The 22,950-nt window shown below is 41.9% G+C and overlaps 1 protein-coding gene across 1 annotated transcript in view; it reads left to right on the top strand.

The window, feature by feature from the left end:
- The window catches only part of DCHS2 (dachsous cadherin-related 2), a 394,236-nt gene that overhangs the window by 173,659 nt on the left and 197,627 nt on the right, over positions 1-22,950 (top strand). The window contains exon 2 of the mRNA XM_044300255.1: positions 19,810-20,001. Within this exon, the coding sequence (XP_044156190.1) occupies positions 19,810-20,001 (192 nt within the window). The remainder of the gene's footprint in view (positions 1-19,809; positions 20,002-22,950) is intronic.

The following is a 22,950-nucleotide window of genomic DNA, read 5'->3' on the forward strand; positions in this document are numbered from 1 at the left end:
TCACACAGTCTCCTCTTAACAGTTGTTCTAGAGATGTGTCTGCTGCTACAACTCTGTGTGGCATTGACCTGGTCTCTAATCTGAGCTGCTGTTAACCTGCGATTTCTGAGGCTGGTGACTCGGATGAACTTATCCTCCGCAGCAGAGGTGACACTTGGTCTTCCTTTCCTGGGGTGGTCCGCATGTGAGCCAGTTTCTTTGTAGCGCTTGATGGTTTTTGTGACTGCACTTGGGGAAACTTTCAAAGTTTTCCCAATTTTTCGGACTGACTGACCTTCATTTCTTAAAGTAATGATGGCCACTCGTTTTTCTTTACTTAGAATTTGTATTATGGCAAGAAAAAAACAGCTAACAGTCTATTCAGTAGGACTATCAGCTGTGTATCCACCTGACTTCTCCACAACGCAACTGATGGTCCCAACCCCATTTATAAGGCAAGAAATCCCACTTATTAAACCTGACAGGGCACACCTGTGAAGTGAAAACCATTTCAGGTGACTACCTCTTGAAGCTCATCAAGAGAATGCCAAGAGTGTGCAAAGCGCAATCAAAGCAAAAGGTGGCTACTTTGAAGAACCTAGAATATGACATATTTTCAGTTGTTTCACACTTTTTTGTTATGTATATAATTCCACATGTGTTAATTCATAGTTTTGATGCCTTCAGTGTGAATCTACAATTTTCATAGTCATGAAAATGAAGAAAACTCTTTGAATGAGAAGGTGTGTCCAAACTTTTGGTCTGTACTGTATATATATAGCGCAAATAATATTTTTAGGCAAAAGTGACCTAATAACATATGCAATCAATAGAAACCTACGCTTCTATAATCTATACTATAACATAAACACCAAACAAATTCAACCTGTCCGCAATCTCTGTTATTTTAGCTTGTGAAAACATTCTGTCTTCTGTGGAATGTCAGATGCCCTGATCCGCATCTGCGAGGTTTAAATTGAGCCAATACTATTTTTGTTTGTTTTACAGTCTTAATGAAACCCTTTTGCTATGAGTCTGTTGCACAGGCAAGCAGCCAAGTAGAGAACTGTGTGCCTGAGTCTCTGTGACCAAAGGGACTTCAGCTGATTACAAATGATACTTGGACATAAATGGTAGAAAGCTGCAGCCAAATGAACCTTGAACACTTTAGATTGATACATTTTTTATTTGATTACCTGTCTGTTATGTATACTCCACCTCATGTTATTTACATGTTACACATTATATCCAAACTATGGCCATCAGTGTTGCCAACCATCCAGAAATTTCTGGACAGTCTGTTAAAATAGGAGACTTTTTTCTTGCGTCCGTGAAAAAAATTGATTTATCTGTGATTTTTTCTTTTTGCCTGGTGGTACTTGACAAAATTATTTTGGTGTTAATTACCATCATTTTACAGCTCACAGTCAATGCTGGTAATGAGGTTTATCAGTATATTTAGCTATAGACATGTATTACTTATCATCTTTATAATTCATGGTTTGGTACGGTTTTCCAATTTATCCATGAAAAATGTTGGCTGTCCATGATTTTGGGATAAGTTGTCCAGAAAAAATTTAAATTCTGGTTGGCAACCCTGATGGCCATTATCTCAACAACCCTTTCTCTGTAAGGAACCTCATCAATAAACTTGTTCTGAAGGCATCATTTTATGCACTAAAATAGTATGTAAATTCCACTATATTTATGTGTTTCTTCAGCAAATGCTGTTAGTAGTATTGCAATTATAGAAAGAGAACAAATATATGTTTATAAAGATAAATCGTGCAGTGCAATATCAGGATATTCGCAATAAAACTTTTCTTAAATTCATTCTTGGTTGGATGTGCAATGGTGACTGTATGAATTGCCACACACACTAATGTGTTCTGAAGAGGAGTGGAGTTAAAGGGGTTATTCCATGACTAATGTAAAAAATGAAAATCACACATTATATAGTACATGACAAAGCTAGAACCAGCCCTGTGCCTCACATGGATCCAGAGATCTCCCTGTTCATTGCTCTGCCAGATTTATATCAAGCTGGTACCTGATCCAGAACTGTCTTACTGTTGAGGATATGATGATGTGTCCTTGTAGAAGTGATCAGTTAGGGAAGAATTCTCACTGTAGAAGGATACATTTGAGAAATATGAATAGTTGCCCACAGATGACCACAGTCTTGTAGAGGAGACAATGGTATGGCAGTGTGAAGATATACCTAACTAAATTAGTGTTGATGTTCAGTGGCTGGCAATGAGGGCTCTGTGGCTGGCACAGCGTGGATGCTCTGTACAGCTGCAATATTGCTGTATTCCTGGCAGTGGAAATTTTGTTGCGTGTAATCAATATGTAAACCGGCACCAATGATGTGAATATTTTGGCGCAATACGTGCAACTTCACATTTTAACAGGTCTGACTACTTATTAGTGATCAGTGCACTAAGTATTGTTGTGAACTTGTGACATCACAGCACTATGTATGCATGTAGATACATACATACAGTGGATATAAAGAGTCTTCACACCCCTGTTAAAATGTCAGGTTTCTATGATGTAAATGATATAAAAAAAATGAGACAAAGATAAATCATTTGAGAACTTTTTCCACCTTTAATGTGACCTATAAACTGTACAAAACAAACTGAAATATTTTAGGTGGAGGGAAGAAAACATAACAACTAAAATAATGTGGTTGCATAAGTGTGCACACCCTCTTATAACTGGGGATGTAGCTGTGTTCTGAATTAAGCAATCACATTAAAAATCCTGTTATATAGCAGTCAGCATACACCTGCCATCATTTAAAGTGCCTCTGATTAACCCCAAATAAAGTTCAGCTGCTCTAGTTGGTCTTTCCTGAAATTTTCTTAGTCGCATCCCACAGCAAAAGCCATGGTCCACAGAGAGCTTCCAAAGCATCAGAGGGATCTCATTGTTAAAAGGTATCAGTCAGGAGAAGGGTACAAAAGAATTTCCAAGGCATTAGATATACCATGGAACACAGTGAAGACAGGCATCATCAAGTGGAGAAAATATTGCACAACAGTGACATTACCAAGAACTGGACGTCCCTCCAAAATTGATGAAAAGACGAGAAGAAAACTGGTCTGGGAGGCTACCAAGAGGCCTACAGCAACATTAAAGGAGCTGCAGTAATATCTGGCAAGTACTGGCTGTGTGGTACATGTGACAACAATTTCCCGTATTCTTCATATATCTGGGCTATGGGGTAGAGTCGCAAGACGAAAGCCTTTTCTTACGAAGAAAAACATCTACAGGCTACATTTTGCAAAAACACATCTGAAGTCTCCCAAAAGCATGTGGGAAAAGGTGTTATGGTCTGATGAAACCAAGGTTGAACTTTTTAGCCATAATTCCAAAAGATATGTTTGGCGCAAAAATAACACTGCACATCATCAAAAGAACACCATACCCACAGTGAAGCATGGTGGTGGCAGCATCATGCTTTGGGGCTGTTTTTCTTTAGCTGGAACTGGGGCCTTAGTTAAGCTAGAGGGAATTAGGAACAGTTCCAAATACCAGTCAATATTGGCACAAAACCTTCAGGCTTCTGCTAGAAAGCTGAACATGAAGAGGAACTTCATCTTTCAGCATGACAACGACCCAAAGCATACATCCAAATCAACAAAGGAATGGCTTCACCAGAAGAAGATTAAAGTTTTGGAATGGCCCAGCCAGAGACCAGACCTGAATCCGATGCAGGAGATGCCCTCGCAAGCTGACAGATTTGGAGTCTTTTTTCAAAGAAGAGTAGGCAAATCTTGCCAAGTCAAAATGTGCCATGGTGATAGACTCATACCCAAAAAGACTGAGTGCTGTAATAAAATCAAAAGGTGCTTCAACAAAGTATTAGTTTAAGGGTGTACACACTTATGCAGCCATATTATTTTATTTTTATATTTTTTCTTCCCTCTACCTAAAAGATTTCAGTTTGTTTTCAATTGAGTTGTACGGTTTATAGGTCACATTAAAGGTGGAAAAAGTTCTGAAATGATTTATCTTTGTCTCATTTTTTTTACATCACAGAAACCTGACATTTTAACAGGGGTATGTAGACTTTTTATATCCACTGTACATACATACATACAGCACTAAGTATGTAGCATGTAAGTATGGACACCAGAACCAGACATCAGCTACACTATATCACTATCTAACCTACACTGACTATCTCCCACTAACTATCTGTATTATATATATAAACTAACTAACTATCTAATGTAATGACACAGGAAAGCACAGAGCACAGCAATAACACCGCTGTCTGTCTCAGATCTGCAAAATACTGCATACAAGGGCTGCTGGGGAGGGTCTTATATAGGAAGGGGTAGGCAACTTTCCTATTGGTTGCTAGGGATGTTGCTAAGCTCAGACAAAGACATTGCAGCCTTCTCATTGGCCCACAAGCAAGAAGGGAGGTTACTGATGAAAATAAAATCTAGAATATTCAAAATTACGAATATATATATCACTATATTCAAAATATTAGCAAATTCTCGAAGTGCCGATATTCACAATTAATATTTGCTTTTTTTAAAACGTTATTTCTGTCCTACTCTGGTACTTCCACTTTTGAGGGTCTGATCCCCTCTGCAATGCATTACAATACATCTGTATTGTAATGCATTGCCTGTTAGCCTGGGGCAGGATCTCCTCGGCCCCCATAGAAGGCAGGTCCCGATGCCATGCAAGGCATTTAGCAGCCTCTGCATGGCATTGGGCTGCCTTGTCACCCATCGGGTCCCCGCCACAACAGCGCGGCGTCCCGATGGGCTCCCTCACCCGCCGCAAACCCCTTCTATGACGCGGCATAGGAGTGGCTAATCCACCAGCATCGTCTTTTACAGTGATGCCGGCAGATGCAGCAGGGGCCCGGCTATCAGGGACTGCCAGACCCCTGCAGTGATCGGGTGCACACCGCTCTAATGCCAGCCGGATCACCATGACGTAATAGTACTTCATCATGTGTCAGGAAGGGGTTGAACGGAGTCTGTTATGGCCAAAATCAATTTGAAAGTAAGTATACCACCATGAAGGGGAGGTGCTCTGAAACATAATCATACATTTCTTGTGCCTAATCCTGAAAAATGCTGCTTTGTATTTTTGTGCAAATATGGTTTTGGTGCACCTAATGTCCCCTTGGTCATTGCTACCCGGTTTAAAATCTCAGGGACTGTCACTGAAATAAAAGTTAGAAGCCCTGGGAGGCATTACTGGTGGAGTGATGGCACATTAAATGGAAGACCCACAATACACCGGAAACCTTAAAAAAAAAAAAAAGAAAACTGAAAAAAAAAAATATATATATGCGTTTTCATGAAAAGAGGACCAGAATTTTATAAGATAGGTACAGTACCAGTTATGTTTCAGGACGCCTACTCTATATGGTTATATGCTTACCTTGAAACCAATTTTGGAGGTGACAGACAATCATTAAAATGAGCATTAAAATGATCTTCAAAAGAGTGGGAAATGGTAATGTAAGGTGAATTAGAATTTTAATATTCAGAAATTTATTTGAAATGTGAACTTTTTGCTTTGATGAATAACCTGCTTTAGAAACAAAGCATGTAATGAACTTTCATTTATCATTCCTGTAGACTTCAAGCATTTCATTACTATGCCATCTACGATGGCTCACGGCCAAATTACTAAAATTATACTCAAGTAAATACAGGTATCCTCCAATAAACCTGGTAAAAACAACATAGCAATGCATAGAGTAAGATACTCTCCCAGCTTTTTACTATGGCTGCCCAGCTGCGGGATCCTAGATGTTATGCTGAATTTAATAGCATGATTTAAAGCCAGTGTTGTTTTCATAGAAAGAATTCAGTTCAACTACATCCGTATTCCAGAATAAGCATCTGCGGTGCTTTTATTGTTTTCAGTTCTGTAAATCATGCTTCATTTGCCATTGAAAAGCCAGTGTCATAAAACAGATCAATGGTATTAATGTAGGAGTGGGTGGCACTCTTAATGAGAGCTCTGCTGCTAGTAACACAGTGGTTCGAGTTACTTTCCTGTGGTCGCACTATAAAGCTCTTATTGTAGTTAAACCTATTGCTACATATTCAATTAACTCCTTATGGTACTTTCATTAATTTCAAACTGCTGTTTTCTGTTTCTTGTCCTTTTAAAAATTAAATACATGACATGCAATAATAACTGGGTAGAAAAGAATGTGACCCATCTGCCTTTGTTTCTTCTTCAGGACAAAAACTGGAGAAAAACATTAACAAGATGAATGGGCTTTAACTGTAATACCCAATTTTTTTTTTTTTGTAGATATATATTTCTCTCCTATGAAATATCTGCAAGTACCAAAAAACCTACCATTAAAGCTCCTTTTCTGGAAAACATTAACTTTGTACATGTGTATGATATATAGTTTCAGCAAAGCAATTACTATATATTGTGTAATTGTATGCTTATTGCTAAAAGTTTGTATAAAATATTAACTCAATACACAGCAAGAAATTTAAGAATAATTGGTTATTTGCTTTCACATCAACATTGCTAAATTGTTGAGAAAGGTTGAATGTTGTAATGAAATTAGCTGCATAATTTAAAGGAAAATCAGTTTTGCATTTGGTAGGTATATTTTGGTATACCAATTCCAGTTTTTTTTTAAAATAGGTTCTGTTACCAGATTTCACAAGTTAACTGCATACATTGTTAAATATATCTCATACCTGGTGAGGCTGGTGTACTTACTTAAATCCATAAAAAAAATGCCATGCCCAGAGCTTGGCAGTATTTTACTATAAACTTTAACTACTTGCAGAACCACAAGAGGACTTAAAATGTCTGGCAGGTCCACATGTCGCATCCTTGGTGAGTCTGCAGCTGTACGGATACCCCTTACAGTCCTTGCTTTCCCAATTGCTGAAAACATGGTGCTCTGTGCGTGTCATATCTACAGTTCAGGAAGTGGCCATGACACTTCCTTCTCCCATCCCATGATCGCCAGCTGCTAGGTCTCAACACATTTGTGCAGTGAATCTTTAGAAGCTGTATCCTCCTCATAGGTCTTGCATAACCTTATCGGGGCACAGTGTGTAAAATAAAGAAAGAAAGAAAGAAAGAAAGAAAGAAAAAACAAAATAACAAATAAATAAATAAATGCCAGCTTCTAGCCCTTCCTCCATCAACCATAAACTATATATTATGTAACATAATCATAACAGGAAGGGGACATAATATTTAAAAAAATATTTTAGTTAGGGTACTTTCACACTAGCGTTTTTCTTTTCCGGCATAGAGTTCCGTCACTAGGGGCTCTATACCGGAAAAGAACTGATCAGTTTTATCCCCATGCATTCTGAATGGAGAGTAATCCGTTCAGTATGCATCAGGATGTCTTCAGTTCAGTCGTTTTGACTGATCAGGCAAAAGAGAAAACCGTAGCATGCTACGGTTTTCTCTCCGGCGAAAAAAACTGAAGACATGCCTGAACGCCGGATCCGGCATTTTTTCCCATAGGAATGTATTAGCGCCGGATCCGGCATTCAGAATACCGGAATGCCGGATCCGTCGTTCCGGCATGCGCATGCGCAGATCGGTAAAAATGAGAAAAATGTGCAAGACGGATCCGTTGGTCCGCATGACAAGCGGAGAGACGGATCCGTCCTTGCAATGCATTTGTGAGATGGATCCGCATCCGGATCCGTCTCACAAATGCTTTCAGGCAGCAGCAGATCGGCGGATCCGGCGGCCAGTTCCGACGATGGAACTGCCTGCCGGATCTCACTGCCGCAAGTGTGAAAGTAGCCTTAGCCTTAGTGTTATAAAAATAAATAAATAATTAGGTTCTAGATTTCCTACTTTGCCATTTCAAAGCAGCAGTACATTTCTTCCTAGTGCTGCCGCTGAGAACGCTCGAACCCTTTAATTATGAAATCATACCTTACATCCTAAAAACTGCACTTATTTTTTTTTGTCATTTTAGCGGTTGGGGGGGAAAGAACAGATCTTAGCAGTTGTGACTTAACCTTTTTTGACAGTTTTATGCTATGTGTAATATGTGTTTCAACAGTAAAGATGCCAGGGGTTACCTTAGATCTAATGTGCTTAAAGGATAAGGATTATAATAGATAGAGGGATAACAAAAGCTTATAGTTGCCATATGGGAGAAAAATTCACATACACACAGTTATATATCACACGACTGCAATTTTAATTGTAATAAATGCTAGAATTCTATTTCATGTCCCATTTTAACCATCTGTAAATGCATGTCTGTTATTTTCTGTATATAACAAACTTTTGCATAATTGCTGTTATTGATAAAGAGCCCAAATATATGTCTTGGTTGCTAATCCACAGTTCTGGTTTTGCCTCCTAGACCACCACTATCAGCTGTTAGATAGCTGCCTTTCTTTCAATTTTTATCAGGAAAAATAAAAGCAGAATTTTGTTTAAGGGTTTCTACCACCAGAAATACTGTTATGTAGCTGACTGAGCATTAGCGATGCGCCCATGTCAGCACTACATAACAGTATGTTTCTAATGTTAGTCCCTGCAGCCGTTTTTGTTAAAAATGCACTTTTATTATATGCTAATGAGCCTCTAGGTGCTATATGGGCGTAAAATCAGCACCTAGAGGCTCCGTCCACTCACCCTGTATTCCGCCCAGGTCCAGTGTTTTGCCCGCCCAGCTCCTCTTGATTGATGCCACTGTTCCCTGCATTGTTGGCGAAATCCCGCGCCTGCGCCGTTCACTTCTGTCTTTGGCGCAGGCGCAGTGAGTGAATGATGCGATCCTGGTGCCGGCTTCCTCACTGTGACGTAGTCGGCGCAGGCGCAGTGAGGAAGCCGGCCCCAGGATCGCATCATTCACTCACTGCGCCTGCGCCGAAGACAGAAGTGAACGGCGCAGTCGTGGGATTTCGCCAATGATGCAGGGAACAGTGGCATAAATCAAGAGGAGCTGGGCGGGCACAACACTGGACCGGAATACAGGGTGAGTGGACGGAGCCTCTAAGTGCTGATTTTACGCCCATATAGCACCTAGAGGCTCATTAGCATATAATAAAAGTGCATTTTTAACAAAAACGGCTGCAGGGACTAACATTAGAAACATACTGTTATGTAGTGCTGACATGGGCGCATCGCTAATAACAGTATTTCTGGTGGTAGAAACCCTTTAAAGATGCACCTTAACCCCTTCCTGATATCCGCCGTACATGCCATACATGTCATAACCGCTCAGTTCATGCTATTTCACACAGCAGATACCCAGGGAAAATGTCTGCGATCAGCGATAACCTAATTTTTAGACCTTTAATACCTCAGATGCTTGGGTCAAACATGACCATGACATCTGAGAGGCTTTTCCATGGGAGTAATGCGCTCCCAGGGTCGGCATAGCTCCCTGTGCTGCTATCAGGGGAGCCATTGGTTGTTCTAATACCCTGGGCTGCTCTAAAGCAGGCATGCTCAACCTGCGGCCCTCCAGCTGTTGTAAAACTCCCACAATGCCCTGCTGTAGGCTGATAGCCATAGGCTGTTCGGGCATGCTGGAAGTTGTAGCTTTGCAACAGCTGGAGGGGAAACCCAAGATATTAGAGCTGTACTGTATCGTTCCTGTGGTAGCCTGCAGGTAGCAGGACTCCATAGGAATAGACTGAATCCCTCATAATCTGCTGTATAAAATTACAGTAGAATATGATAAATACAATAAAAGATTGCATGTTCAAGACCTCTAAGGGGGTTAAAAAAGTAAAAAAAAAGCGTTTAAATCACCTCCCCTTTCCCTGTAATAAAAATAAACTGAAAAATAAACAACATTGGCATTGCCGCATCCTAAAATGCCCAGACCATTAAAATATAAATGTATTTATCACAAACAGTGAACACTGTGCCAGAAAAAAACTAAATGGCCGATTTGCAGTTTGTTTGTTTATAAAAAAATATCAAAAATTCATAAACGCCCAAAATGGAGTTTCAATGGAAACCATAGTTCACCCTGCAAAAAAGGAGCCCTCACACAGCTTCGTAGATTTTTTTTAAAAGTATACTGTAATCATACTGATCGAGAGAAAGAAGGCAATGGGTCAGTTTTACCATCTAGGAAACGCAGTAAAAACAAAACCCATCAAACGGTGGCAGAATTTTTCAGTTGCACCCCATTTAGAATTTTTTCCCAGCTTCTCACTACAATGAATGCAATATTAACCACTTACCGCTACGCTAACGCCGAAAGGCGTCATCTCTGCGGCGCTCCCAGGCTACGCTAACGCCGATTGGCGTCATCTCGCGTGAGCCAAGATTTCCTGTGAACGCGCGCACACAGGAGCGCGCGTTCACAGGAACGCATAGTGCACAAGTTCATCTGCAGCCTGCCGGCCGCGATCATTGGCTGGCAGGCTGTAGATTTTTGAATCGTCCAATGAAATGGTTATGTCAGACGCTATTTTGAAAATAGCGTCTGATATAACTGCTGCCTGGTCCTCTGGTGGTCCCTTTCGCTTGGATCGACCACCAGAGGACACAGGCAGCTCAGTAAGTAGCACCAAACACCACACTACACATTAGATATTACCCTGTCATTTATTAACCCCTTATTTAGCACCTGATCACCCATATTAGACTCCCTGATCACCCCCTTGTCCACCCCCCTGTCATTGATCACCCCCCCTGTAAGGGTCCCTCATCCCTGCCAGGTAGTTAGCTACTTGCTAGGTAGTTTAGCGCCCACCGCACCGCACCGCAGTCACCGATTAGTCGCTGATTAGCGTCATCGCTGTCGCTAATCAGCACTAGTACTATATAGTATCTGTAAGTGATCAATACTGATCGCAATCAGATCTATATAAGTACATTAGGGTCACCTTAGGTTCTACAAAAAACGCAGTGTTCGCCCAATCAGGCCTGATCTTGTGCGCACACTTGCGTTCAGTCCGCCCCGCCGCAGTGACAGAATTTTTTTTTCTGATCACTGCAAAAACACCGTAAAATCGCTGCGGCGCTATAAAGATCACTTTTGAGCTTTTTGGATCTTTATTAGCGATCGCAGCTTTACTTCGCAAGCACTCCCTTTTACTAAGCAGGTTTGATCTTTTTCCCGGGTAGTCTCAGAGGAATACCCCCTAAATTTAGTGAACCCAAAATGTCAAACAAGGGGTATTCCGCTGAAGAGGCCTACAGGATTCTGGCCGTGATGGATGAAAGCGATGGGGACGCCTCATCCGCTGAATCCAGTGGTTCAGAATATGAACCTGTAGACAGCAGTGGCACTCTAACGGCTAGTGAGGATGACGAGGTAGAGGTCCCTGCTACGGCCAGACGTACCCGATCCCATGTAAGAGTTCTGCCTACCCTGCATGATGATCCTCATTTACAGCAGAGTGGTGCTAGCGCTGATCTTGTTTATGGTGCGGCATACACCAGCAGCGCAGCACAGCCTGGACCTTCTACCAGCACTGCCGTATTCCCTGGTGAAGTGGCGAGCACCAGAAGGGCAGTTCCAGCTGGTACGGTGGCACGTGCAATAACTCCCCTGTCGCAGCCACCGCGTTCACAGGCCCGTAGAACCCTTAGTCTCCCAGAGGTGTTGGCAAATCCTAATTGGCAATCCCCTGATTCCGCCGCACCCGTATTGCCCCCTTTCACCGCCCAGTCTGGAGTTCGCGTGGAGACGGCTCATTTAGGATCGGCCCTTCAGTTTTTTGAGCTGTTCTTCACCGCGGATCTCTATGACCTAGTTGTGGCAGAAACCAACCGCTACGCCACACAGTTTATTACCGCCAATCCGGAAAGCTTCTATGCCCAGCCTTTCCGGTGGAAACCAGTCACCGTTTCCGAGTTTAAATTTTTTTTGGGCCTTCTCCTCAGCATGGGTCTAACTAAAAAAAATGTATTGCGGTCATATTGGTCTAAAGACCCAATACATTTCATGCCCATGTTCTCTGCTGCAATGTCTAGGGCACGTTTTGAGGCCATCATGTGCTTTATGCATTTTACGGACAATAGCACCTGTCATCCAAGAGGTCACCCTGCTTATGACCGGCTCCATAAAATTCGGCCCCTCATAGACCATTTGTCATCCAGATTTGCAGATGCGTATACCCCTAATCAAAACATCTGCATAGACGAGTCCCTAGTACATTTTACCGGGCGCCTTGGCATAAAACAGTACATCCCCAGCAAGCGCGCCCGGTATGGGGTCAAACTGTATAAGCTCTGTGAAAGGGCCACAGGCTATACATATCGTTTTAGGGTCTATGAGGGAAAAGACTCAAAACTGGAGCAGGTCGGATGTCCTGACTACCTGGGGAGCAGTGGCAAGATTGTCTGGGACTTGGTGTCACCCTTACTCCACAAGGGGTACCACTTATACGTGGACAATTTTTACTCAAGCGTGGCCCTCTTTCGGCACTTACATCTAGTCGGAATTCAATGCTGTGGCACCGCGCGACCTAGTCGCCGGGGCTTCCCCCAACGGCTCGTTAGTACCCGACTTGCACGGGGGGAGAGGGCTGCCTTGTGTGACCAAGAACTGCTCGCGGTGAAGTGGAGGGACAAGAGGGACGTTTACCTTCTGTCCACCATTCACGCAGACACGACTGTCCAAATTGAACGAGCAACTGGAGTCATTGTGAAACCCCTCTCTGTCCACGACTATAACCTTCACATGGGAGGGGTGGACTTCAATGACCAGATGTTGGCTCCCTATTTAGTTTCCCGCAGAACCAGACGCTGGTATAAGAAGGTGTCTGTTTATTTGATCCAATTGGCGATGTACAATAGTTTTGTTCTCTACAGTAAGGCTGGGAGAACAGGATCCTTCCTAAAATTCCAGGAAGAGATCATTTCGGAAATCCTGTATCCAGGAGGGTCCGTGCCCCAAGGCCCTGATGTAGTGAGCCGGCTACATGGCAGACACTTCCCGTCTGTCTATCCTGGTACCCCAACTCAACGTTCCACAAGAAAAAGATGTCGTGTCTGTAGCAGGGGTGGAATAAGGCGTGACACCACCTTTTTTTGTCCTGACTGTCCTGACCAGCCTGCCCTATGCATAGGGGAGTGTTTCCGCAAGTTCCACACTCAGGTACACTATTAGCATAGGGATTGCGTACAAAGGACAGGCACACAGGGGTCTTAGGGCCCTTTCACACAGAGCTGCCACAAACCTCTTCTTTCACCTGGGACAAAGTGCATAATGTACTTCGCCGCATCTCTGGGCGATTTGCGCTTTGCACATTGTCCCATGGGGAAGGAGAGGTTTGTTCAATAAAGGTAAAAAAAAAAAAACTAAAAAAAAATCACCGGTAAGCAAAAAAGTTATTGTTCTGTTTCAAAAGTTTATAAAAGTTAATGTTAATAAATTTATTGCGTTGCGGCCTGGTTTTGTTTTTTTTTGTTTTCTTTTTTTACCTTCTAGGTGGACCAAGCGATCAAGCAGCTGCAGCACTGATGTGCATTCTGACAGAAGCATTGCGCTGCTGTCAGATTACACAAAAGTCAGTGTATGCGGCGCTGCAAGACGAGATTTCTCCTCTGCAGTAACAGATACGTTTGCCAAGGCATACGAGCTGAGGAGGAGGCGGCGTTCCTATGCTTTGGCAAACACTTTGTATATATAAAAAAATATTAAAAATCCCGGCAATGATTTATTCATCCACATCGATTGATGTGAATGGAGAAATCGGGTTTGCCAGGGCATACGAGCTAAGTGGGTATGGATGTTGGGCGGAGCTCCTATGTCCTGGCAGACGCCTTTCCCCTCCTTTTTTTTTTGGGCAGAGATTTTTTCATCCACATTGATCGATGCGAATGAAGAAATCTGTGCCGTTAATTTTTTTCTTTCAGCCCAGAGGCTGAACGGGAAAAAAAATCTCATTACCTGTATGCTCAAATAAGGAGAATAGCAGAAACTCCTAATGCTGGCCATACATGTAATGATTGCGGAGACCCTCAAATGCCAGGGCAGTACAAACACCCCACAACTGACCCCATTTTGGAAAGAAGACACCCCAAGGTATTCGCTGAGGGGCATATTGAGTCCATGAAAGTTTTAAATTTTTGACCCAAGTTAGCGGAAATTGAGACTTTGTGAGAAAAAAATAAAAAAAAATCAATTTCCGCTAACTTATGCCAAAAATGTTTTTTTCTATGAACTCGCCATGCCCCTCATTGAATACCTTGGGGTGTCTTCTTTCCAAAATGGGGTCACATGTGGGGTATTTATACTGCCCTGGCTTTTTAGGGGCCCTAAAGCGTGAGAAGAAGTCTGGGACCGAAATGTCTAAAAATGCCCTCCTAAAAGGAATTTGGGCACCTTTGCGCATCTAGGCTGCAAAAAAGTGTCACACATGTGGTGTCGCCGTACTCAGGAGAAGTTGGGGAATGTGTTTTGGGGTGTCATTTTACATATACCCATGCTGGGTGAGATAAATATCTTGGTCAAATGCCAACTTTGTATAAAAAAATGGGAAAAGTTGTCTTTTGCCAAGATATTTCTCTCACCCAGCATGGGTATATGTAAAATGACACCCCAAAACACATTCCCCAACTTCTCCTGAGTACGGCGATACCAGATGTGTGACACTTTTTTGCAGCCTAGGTGGGCAAAGGGGCACACATTCCAAAGAGCACCTTTAGGATTTCACCAGCCATTTTTTACAGATTTTGATTTCAAACTACTTCTCACGCATATGGTCCCCTAAATTGCCAGGGCAGTATAACTACCCCACAAGTGACCCCATTTTGGAAAGAAGACACCCCAAGGTATTCCGTGAGGGGCATGGCGAGTTCCTAGAATTTTTTATTTTTTGTCACAAGTTAGCGGAAAATGATGATTTTTCTTATTTTTATTTTTTTCCTTACAAAGTCTCATATTCCACTAACTTGCGACAAAAAATAAAAAATTCTAGGAACTCGCCATGCCCCTCATGGAATACCTTGGGGTGTCTTCTTTCCAAAATGGGGTCACTTGTGGGGTAGTTATACTGCCCTGGCAATTTAGGGGCCCATATGCGTGAGAAGTAGTTTGAAATCAAAATCTGTAAAAAATGGCTGGTGAAATCCTAAAGGTGCTCTTTGGAATGTGTGCCCCTTTGCCCACCTAGGCTGCCAAAAAGTGTCACACATCTGGTATCGCCGTACTCAGGAGAAGTTGGGGAATGTGTTTTGGGGTGTCATTTTACATATACCCATGCTGGGTGAGAGAAATATCTTGGCAAAAGACAACATTTCCCATTTTTTTATACAAAGTTGGCATTTGACCAAGATATTTATCTCACCCAGCATGGGTATATGTAAAATGACACCCCAAAACACATTGCCCAACTTCTCCTGAGTACGGCGATACCAGATGTGTGACACTTTTTTGCAGCCTAGGTGGGCAAAGGGGCACACATTCCAAAGAGCACCTTTAGGATTTCACCAGCCATTTTTTACAGATTTTGATTTCAAACTACTTCTCACGCATATGGTCCCCTAAATTGCCAGGGCAGTATAACTACCCCACAAGTGACCCCATTTTGGAAAGAAGACACCCCAAGGTATTCCGTGAGGGGCATGGCGAGTTCCTAGAATTTTTTATTTTTTGTCACAAGTTAGCGGAAAATGATGATTTTTTTTATTTTTATTTTTTTCTTTACAAAGTCTCATATTCCACTAACTTGCGACAAAAAATTAAAAATTCTAGGAACTCGCCATGCCCCTCATGGAATACCTTGGGGTGTCTTCTTTCCAAAATGGGGTCACTTGTGGGGTAGTTATACTGCCCTGGCAATTTAGGGGCCCATATGCGTGAGAAGTAGTTTGAAATCAAATTCTGTAAAAAATGGCTGGTGAAATCCTAAAGGTGCTCTTTGGAATGTGTGCCCCTTTGCCCACCTAGGCTGCCAAAAAGTGTCACACATCTGGTATCGCCGTACTCAGGAGAAGTTGGGGAATGTGTTTTGGGGTGTCATTTTACATATACCCATGCTGGGTGAGAGAAATATCTTGGCAAAAGACAACATTTCCCATTTTTTTATACAAAGTTGGCATTTGACCAAGATATTTATCTCACCCAGCATGGGTATATGTAAAATGACACCCCAAAACACATTCCCCAACTTCTCCCGAGTACGGCGATACCAGATGTGTGACACTTTTTTGCAGCCTAGGTGGGCAAAGGGACACACATTCCAAAGAGTACCTTTCGGATTTCGCAGGCCTTTTTTTACAGATTTTGATTTCAAAGTACTTCTCACGCATATGGTCCCCTAAATTGCCAGGGCAGTATAACTACCCCACAAGTGACCCCATTTTGGAAAGAAGACACCCCAAGGTATTCCGTGAGGGGCATGGCGAGTTCCTAGAATTTTTTATTTTTTGTCACAAGTTAGCGGAAAATGATGATTTTTTTATTTTTATTTTTTTCCTTACAAAGTCTCATATTCCACTAACTTGCGACAAAAAATAAAAAATTCTAGGAACTCGCCATGCCCCTCATGGAATACCTTGGGGTGTCTTCTTTCCAAAATGGGGTCACTTGTGGGGTAGTTATACTGCCCTGGCAATTTAGGGGCCCAAATGTGTGAGAAGTACTTTGAAATCAAAATCTGTAAAAAATGTCTGGTGAAATCCTAAAGGTGCTCTTTGGAATGTGTGCCCCTTTGCCCACCTAGGCTGCCAAAAAGTGTCACACATCTGGTATCGCCGTACTCAGGAGAAGTTGGGAAATGTGTTTTGGGGTGTCATTTTACATATACCCATGCTGGGTGAAAGAAATATCTTGGCAAAAGACAACATTTCCCATTTTTTTATACAAAGTTGGCATTTGACCAAGATATTTATCTCACCCAGCATGGGTATATGTAAAATTACACCCCAAAACACATTCCCCAACTTCTCCCGAGTACGGCGATACCAGATGTGTGACACTTGTTTGCAGCCTAGGTGGGCAAAGGGGCACATATCCAAAGTGCACCTTTCGGATTTCGCAGGCCATTTTTTACAGATTTTGATTTCACACTACTTCTCACGCATATGGTCCCCTAAATTGCCAGGGCAGTATAACTACCCCACAAGTGACCCCATTTTGGAAAGAAGACACCCCAAGGTATTCCGTGAGGGGCATGGCGAGTTCCTAGAATTTTTTATTTTTTGTCACAAGTTAGTGGAATATGAGACTTTGTAAGAAAAAAATAAATCATCATTTTCCGCTAACTTGTGACAAAAAATAAAAACTTCTATGAGCTCACTATGCCCATCAGCGAATACCTTAGGGTGTCTACTTTCCGAAATGGGGTCATTTGTGGGGTTTTTCTATTGTCTGGGCATTGTAGAACCTCAGGAAACATGACAGGTGCTCAGAAAGTCAGAGCTGTTTCAAAAAGCGGAAATTCACATTTTTGTACCATAGTTTGTAAGCGCTATAACTTTTACCCAAACCATTTTTTTTTTTTACCCAAACATTTTTTTTTTATCAAAGACATGTAGCACAATACATTTAGTGAAAAATTTATATATGGATGTCGTTTTTTTTGCAAAATTTTACAACTGAAAGTGAAAAATGTCATTTTTTTGCAAAAAAATCGTTAAATTTCAATTAATAACAAAAAAGTAAAAATGTCAGCAGCAATGAAATACCACCAAATGAAAGCTCTATTAGTGAGAAGAAAAGGAGGTAAAATTAATTTGGGTGGTAAGTTGCATGACTGAGCAATAAACTGCTAAAGTTGTGGAGTGCCGATTTGTAAAAAAGGGCCTGGTCACTAGGGGGGTATAAACCTGTGGTCCTTAAGTGGTTAAGTGATGCCATTAGAAAGTACAACTTTTCCTGCAAAAATCAAGCCCTTATATGGCTAAGTGAATGGAAAAATAAAAATGTTATGGCTCTTGGAAGGCAGGGTGTTTAAAAAACGGAAATGCAAAAAAAAAAAAAAAATGAAAATCACTGCATCAGGAATAATGATGAGCGGCAGGGTCAATATTCAAATTCGCTATATTTTGCTAATATTTTGTAGCATATTTGTCATATATTCGTGAATTCGAGAATTCAAGATTATATTCTTGATTGCAAAAATAGGCAATGTAATATTCGCATAATGTGTGCGAAATACAGGCGCGGGTCACTTATGCTACATTTTTCAAGCTTGTATACGTTTCCTGAGACTGGAGAAAATGGTTGGCACGGCAGAACATTACTATAGCTTTATATGCAGATAGAGTGCTCCAATATGTTCGCGCTTGCGAATTTTCGGCAATAGGCAACTTTTCTATTGGTTGCTAGGGATGTTGCTAAGCTGTGACAAAGCCTTCTCATCGGCCCACAAGCTAGAAGACGGGAAGGATGATTACCTAATGTGTACTGTGTTAAAAAACAAACAAAAAAAACCTAATATTCGATTTTACAAATATATAGCGCTATATTCTAAATATTTGTGAGTTCTCGAAGTGCCGATATTCGCGATTAAAATTCACTATTTGAATATTCACGCTCAGGAAAGAGTTAATTCCCAAGCATGTGATATAGTATGCTAATCTCCTTGCCAGAGTCACAGAGGTGGACACTCTCAGGAGAAGAGTCCAGCTGACCATGACCAAATTAATTGACTTTAATCAGAACTTAGCGAATAGCGAATCTATTTTTCCATTTGCTCTAGGAGATGCAGTCGCGGTCATCTTCATTGAAGATACCACGCAAAATCTCATGTGGGGTAACATGTGACGTCACAACGCCAGCGTGCTGGACGGGCGTGGTGACGTCATTAGTGATGATGTAACAGCACCCGGGCAGATGATGAGATGACATCTTCACGTCAGCATGTGAGATTTGGCGCGGTCTTCAATGTAGATAGCCGTGACGGCCTCTCCACGAGCAAATGGATAAGATGAATATGTTTTTTTTTTTTTTTTTACCGAATTAACCCCTTAAAACACAATTGTAGCATCAGATGGTGTGATCAGCAATGAATGCAGCATCTGAAGGGTTCAATGATAGGGGCGGCGCGATCACTATGTCCCGTCATTGCGCCTGCTACATACAAAGGAATGCGCTTCATGGCGAAGTAATCCATCATAAACTGAATTTCTTTGTAAAGCATAAGTTTGCTTATTACTAATTATAGTAATTAATGACAATGTGTAAACAGGTGAGAAGCTGTAGGTGAAGTGTTCTTCAATGGAATTACTTTCAGGAAATATACTCCTATGATCATTACATTAGCTCACACATCTCCAGGCCTCATTAACATATACTGTATTTGACTACATGCACACGACCGTATGTGTTTTGCAGTCCGCAAATTGCGGATCCGCCCAAAAAATAGCGGATGACATCTGTTGTAACAATGCCATAAATGGACAAGAATAGGACATGTTTTATTATTTTTGCGGGGCTACGGAACGGACATATTGATGCGGACAGGACACGGTGTGTTGTCCGCATTTTTTGCGGACCCATTGAAATGAATGGGTCTGCATACCATCCTAAAAAAAAATGGAACGGACACGGAAACAAACAACGTTCGTGTGCATGTAGCCTTTAGGTCAACATTTTACAATAGTATTTGTAAGCCAAAATCGGGAGTGGAGGTGCAAATCCTAACATTGTATTTCTTTATAGTTGATATTCCACTCCTGTTTGTGGCGCACAAACACTGATGCAAGACATTAACCAAAATACTGCTATGCAAAAATGGTCTCATTTTCATAAGTTTTGTTCTTGAGCTTAAGAGTTTTTACGATTATCTAAATAATTGATTTGTCTTGTATAGCGTATGCATGTTTTTATTCATTAAAAAGAGACTACATAAAGTTTTAATGAATTGCAATTTGCTGAGGAACTTCCACCTCTTTTTCCAGGTGAAGGCCACGGATGCTGACTCAGGTTCCTTTGGAGAAGTCCACTACTTTCTATATGATAGGTTCCAAATCACTAAAGAATCTGAGAAGTTCTGGATTGATCATGATTCTGGACGTATTTGCGTATCTCAAGATGTTGATAGAGAAGGAGAGCCTGGAAGTTATGATCTTATTATAAAAGCACAAGATGGGGTAAGTTATCATTTCTATATTCTTCTTTCAAACATATCTTCAAAGCAAAGTATCATAAACTTATGTCAGATGCCTATAATTCGAGGGTTACAATAATATCTGTATGACTAAAGGTTGAGTTCACACTGCAGTTATCTGATCAGTTATTTCCATCAGTTATTGTGAGCAAAACCAGTAGTGAAACCTACTCAGGGATCTGCACCTGTTCTGTGTTTTGACCCACACCTGGTTTTAGCTCACAATAACTGATGGAAATAACTGACCAAATAACTGAAGTGTGAACTCAGCCTAAGGGCGTACACAACGGGGCAGTCCCATGGTTTAAACCTTGCAGATTCTGCTCTTTCTTTTTTTATGGGAATTTGGTTGCTGCACCAACACAGAGGCAGGCAGCTAAGATCATCCAAGGTGATCCACACCAGAATTCACTCTTTCCTAGCACTTCCCCTTATATTCCTCCAGGATGGAGGCTGAGCTTATTTAGTGAATGCTGCTTCTGATTTCCTCCCTGACTTCACAGCAGTAATGGGCTTTTCCCAGGTCAGTGGACTTATCCTATGTGTTCCCCAACCCCATATGATGCAGTGCTTTCCATTTATTTGACCCTTTGGATGGAATAGTAGTTGAATATTTCAAAAAGAGCCCAGCCCTAGGATTAAAGAGAATTTCATAATATAAGGGTCCATTTACACGTCCGTAGTGTATTGCGGATCCGAAATACACCCGGCCAGCAACCCCATAGAAATGCGTATTCTTGCCCGCATTTGCGGACAAGAATAGTACATGTTCTATTTTTTTTCCGGAGACGTGGACCGGAAGATCGTCGGCGCGCTCCGTAAATGCGGATACGGACAGCACACTGTGTGCTGTCCACATCCATTACATCCCCATAGAGAATGAATGGATCCCCACCCATTCCGCAAAATTGCAGAATGGATGCAGACCACAATTGCGGATGTGTGAATGGACCCTAAGTCAAACAGTACTTAAGTATAAAATGTATGCCCTGTGTGTCTGCTGTATCAGCTGTGTGTATGCAGCGTGTGCCTGCTGTATCAGCTATGTGTGTCTGCAGTGTATGTCTGCTCTATGAGCTGTGTTTGTATGCAGCGTGTGCCTGCTGTATCAGCTATGTGTGTCTGCAGTGTATGTCTGCTCTATGAGCTGTGTTTGTATGCAGCGTGTGTCTGCTGTATGAGCTGTGTGTGTATGCAGCGTGTGTCTGCTGTATGAGCTATGTGTGTATGCCCTGTGTGCCTGCTGTATGAGCTATGTGTGTCTGAAGCGTGTGTCTGCTGTATGAGCTATGTGTGTATGCAGCGTGTGCCTGCTGTATGAGCTGTGTGTGTATGCACCCTGTGTCTGCTGTATGAGCTATGTGTGTATGCAGCATGTGTCTGCTGTATTAGCTATGTGTGTATGCAGTGTATGTCTGCTCTATGAGCTATGTGTGTATGCAGCATGTGTCTGCAGTATCAGCTGTGTGTGTGTGTGCAGCATGTGTATGCATATGGCATGAACCCTCTGTATGAGCTGAGTGTGACTGTTGTATGTTTCCGCTGTGTGAGATGTGTGTGCATGAGGCATGTGTATCACAATTTAAAAATGTAGCAGTGGTCAACCAAACAAATTGTGAGAGGTTTTAAATACAGCCCATTCAGTCAGGCCAAAGTCAAGGTAAGCACACACGCGCCTTTTCTTTTTTACATATATACAGTTGCAAGAAAAAGTATGTGAACCCTTTGGAATGATATGGATTTCTGCACAAATTGGTCATAAAATGTGATCTGATCTTCATCTAAGTCACAACAATAGACAATCACAGTCTGCTTAAAATAATACCACACAAATAATTAAATGTTACCATGCTTTTATTGAACACACCATGTAAACATTCACAGTTCAGGTGGAAAAAGTATGTGAACCCCTAGACTAATGACATCTCCAAGAGCTAATTGGAGTGAGGTGTCAGCCAACTGGAGCCCAATCAATGAGATGAGATTGGAGGTGTTGGTTACAGCTGCCCTGCCCTATAAAAAACACACACCAGTTCTGGGTTTGCTTTTCACAAGAAGCATTGCCTGATGTGAATGATGCCTCACACAAAAGAACTCTCAGAAGACCTACGATTAAGAATTGTTGACTTGCATAAAGCTGGAAAGGGTTATAAAAGTATCTCCAAAAGCCTTGCTGTTCATCAGTCCACGGTAAGACAAATTGTCTATAAATGGCAAAAGTTCAGCACTGCTGCTACTCTCCCTAGGAGTGGCCGTCCTGTAAAGATGACTGCAAGAGCACAGCGCAGACTGCTCAGTGAGGTGAAGAAGAATCCTAGAGTGCCAGCTAAAGACTTACAAAAGTCTCTGGCATATGCTAACATCCCTGTTAGCGAATCTACGATACGTAAAACACTAAACAAGAATGGATCTCATGGGAGGATACCACAGAGGAAGCCACTGCTGTCCAAAAGAAACATTGCTGCACGTTTACAGTTTGCACAAGAGCACCTGGATGTTCCACAGCAGTACTGGCAAAATATTCTGTGGACAGATGAAACCAAAGTTGAGTTGTTTGGAAGAAACACACAACACTATGTGTGGAGAAAAAAGAGGCACAGCACACCAACATCAAAACCTCATCCCAACTGTGAAGTATGGTGGTGGGGGCATAATGGTTTGGGGCTGCTTTGCTGTGTCAGGGCCTGGACGGATTGCTATCATCAAAGGAAAAATCAATTCCCAAGTTTATCAAGACATTTTGCAGGAGAACTTAAGGCCATCTGTCCACCAGCTGAAGCTCAACAGAAGATGGGTGTTGCAACAGGACAACGACTTAAAGCATAGAATTAAATCAGAATGGCTTAGGCTACATGCACACGTTCAGGATTCATGTGCGGAGAATCCGCACTCAAATCCGCAGGTGTTCGCAGGCATATCTGTGCGGTCAATC

Source organism: Bufo gargarizans, chromosome 1 (genome assembly GCF_014858855.1).
Source record: "Bufo gargarizans isolate SCDJY-AF-19 chromosome 1, ASM1485885v1, whole genome shotgun sequence".
In the NCBI taxonomy this organism is placed as follows: Eukaryota; Metazoa; Chordata; class Amphibia; order Anura; family Bufonidae; genus Bufo; species Bufo gargarizans.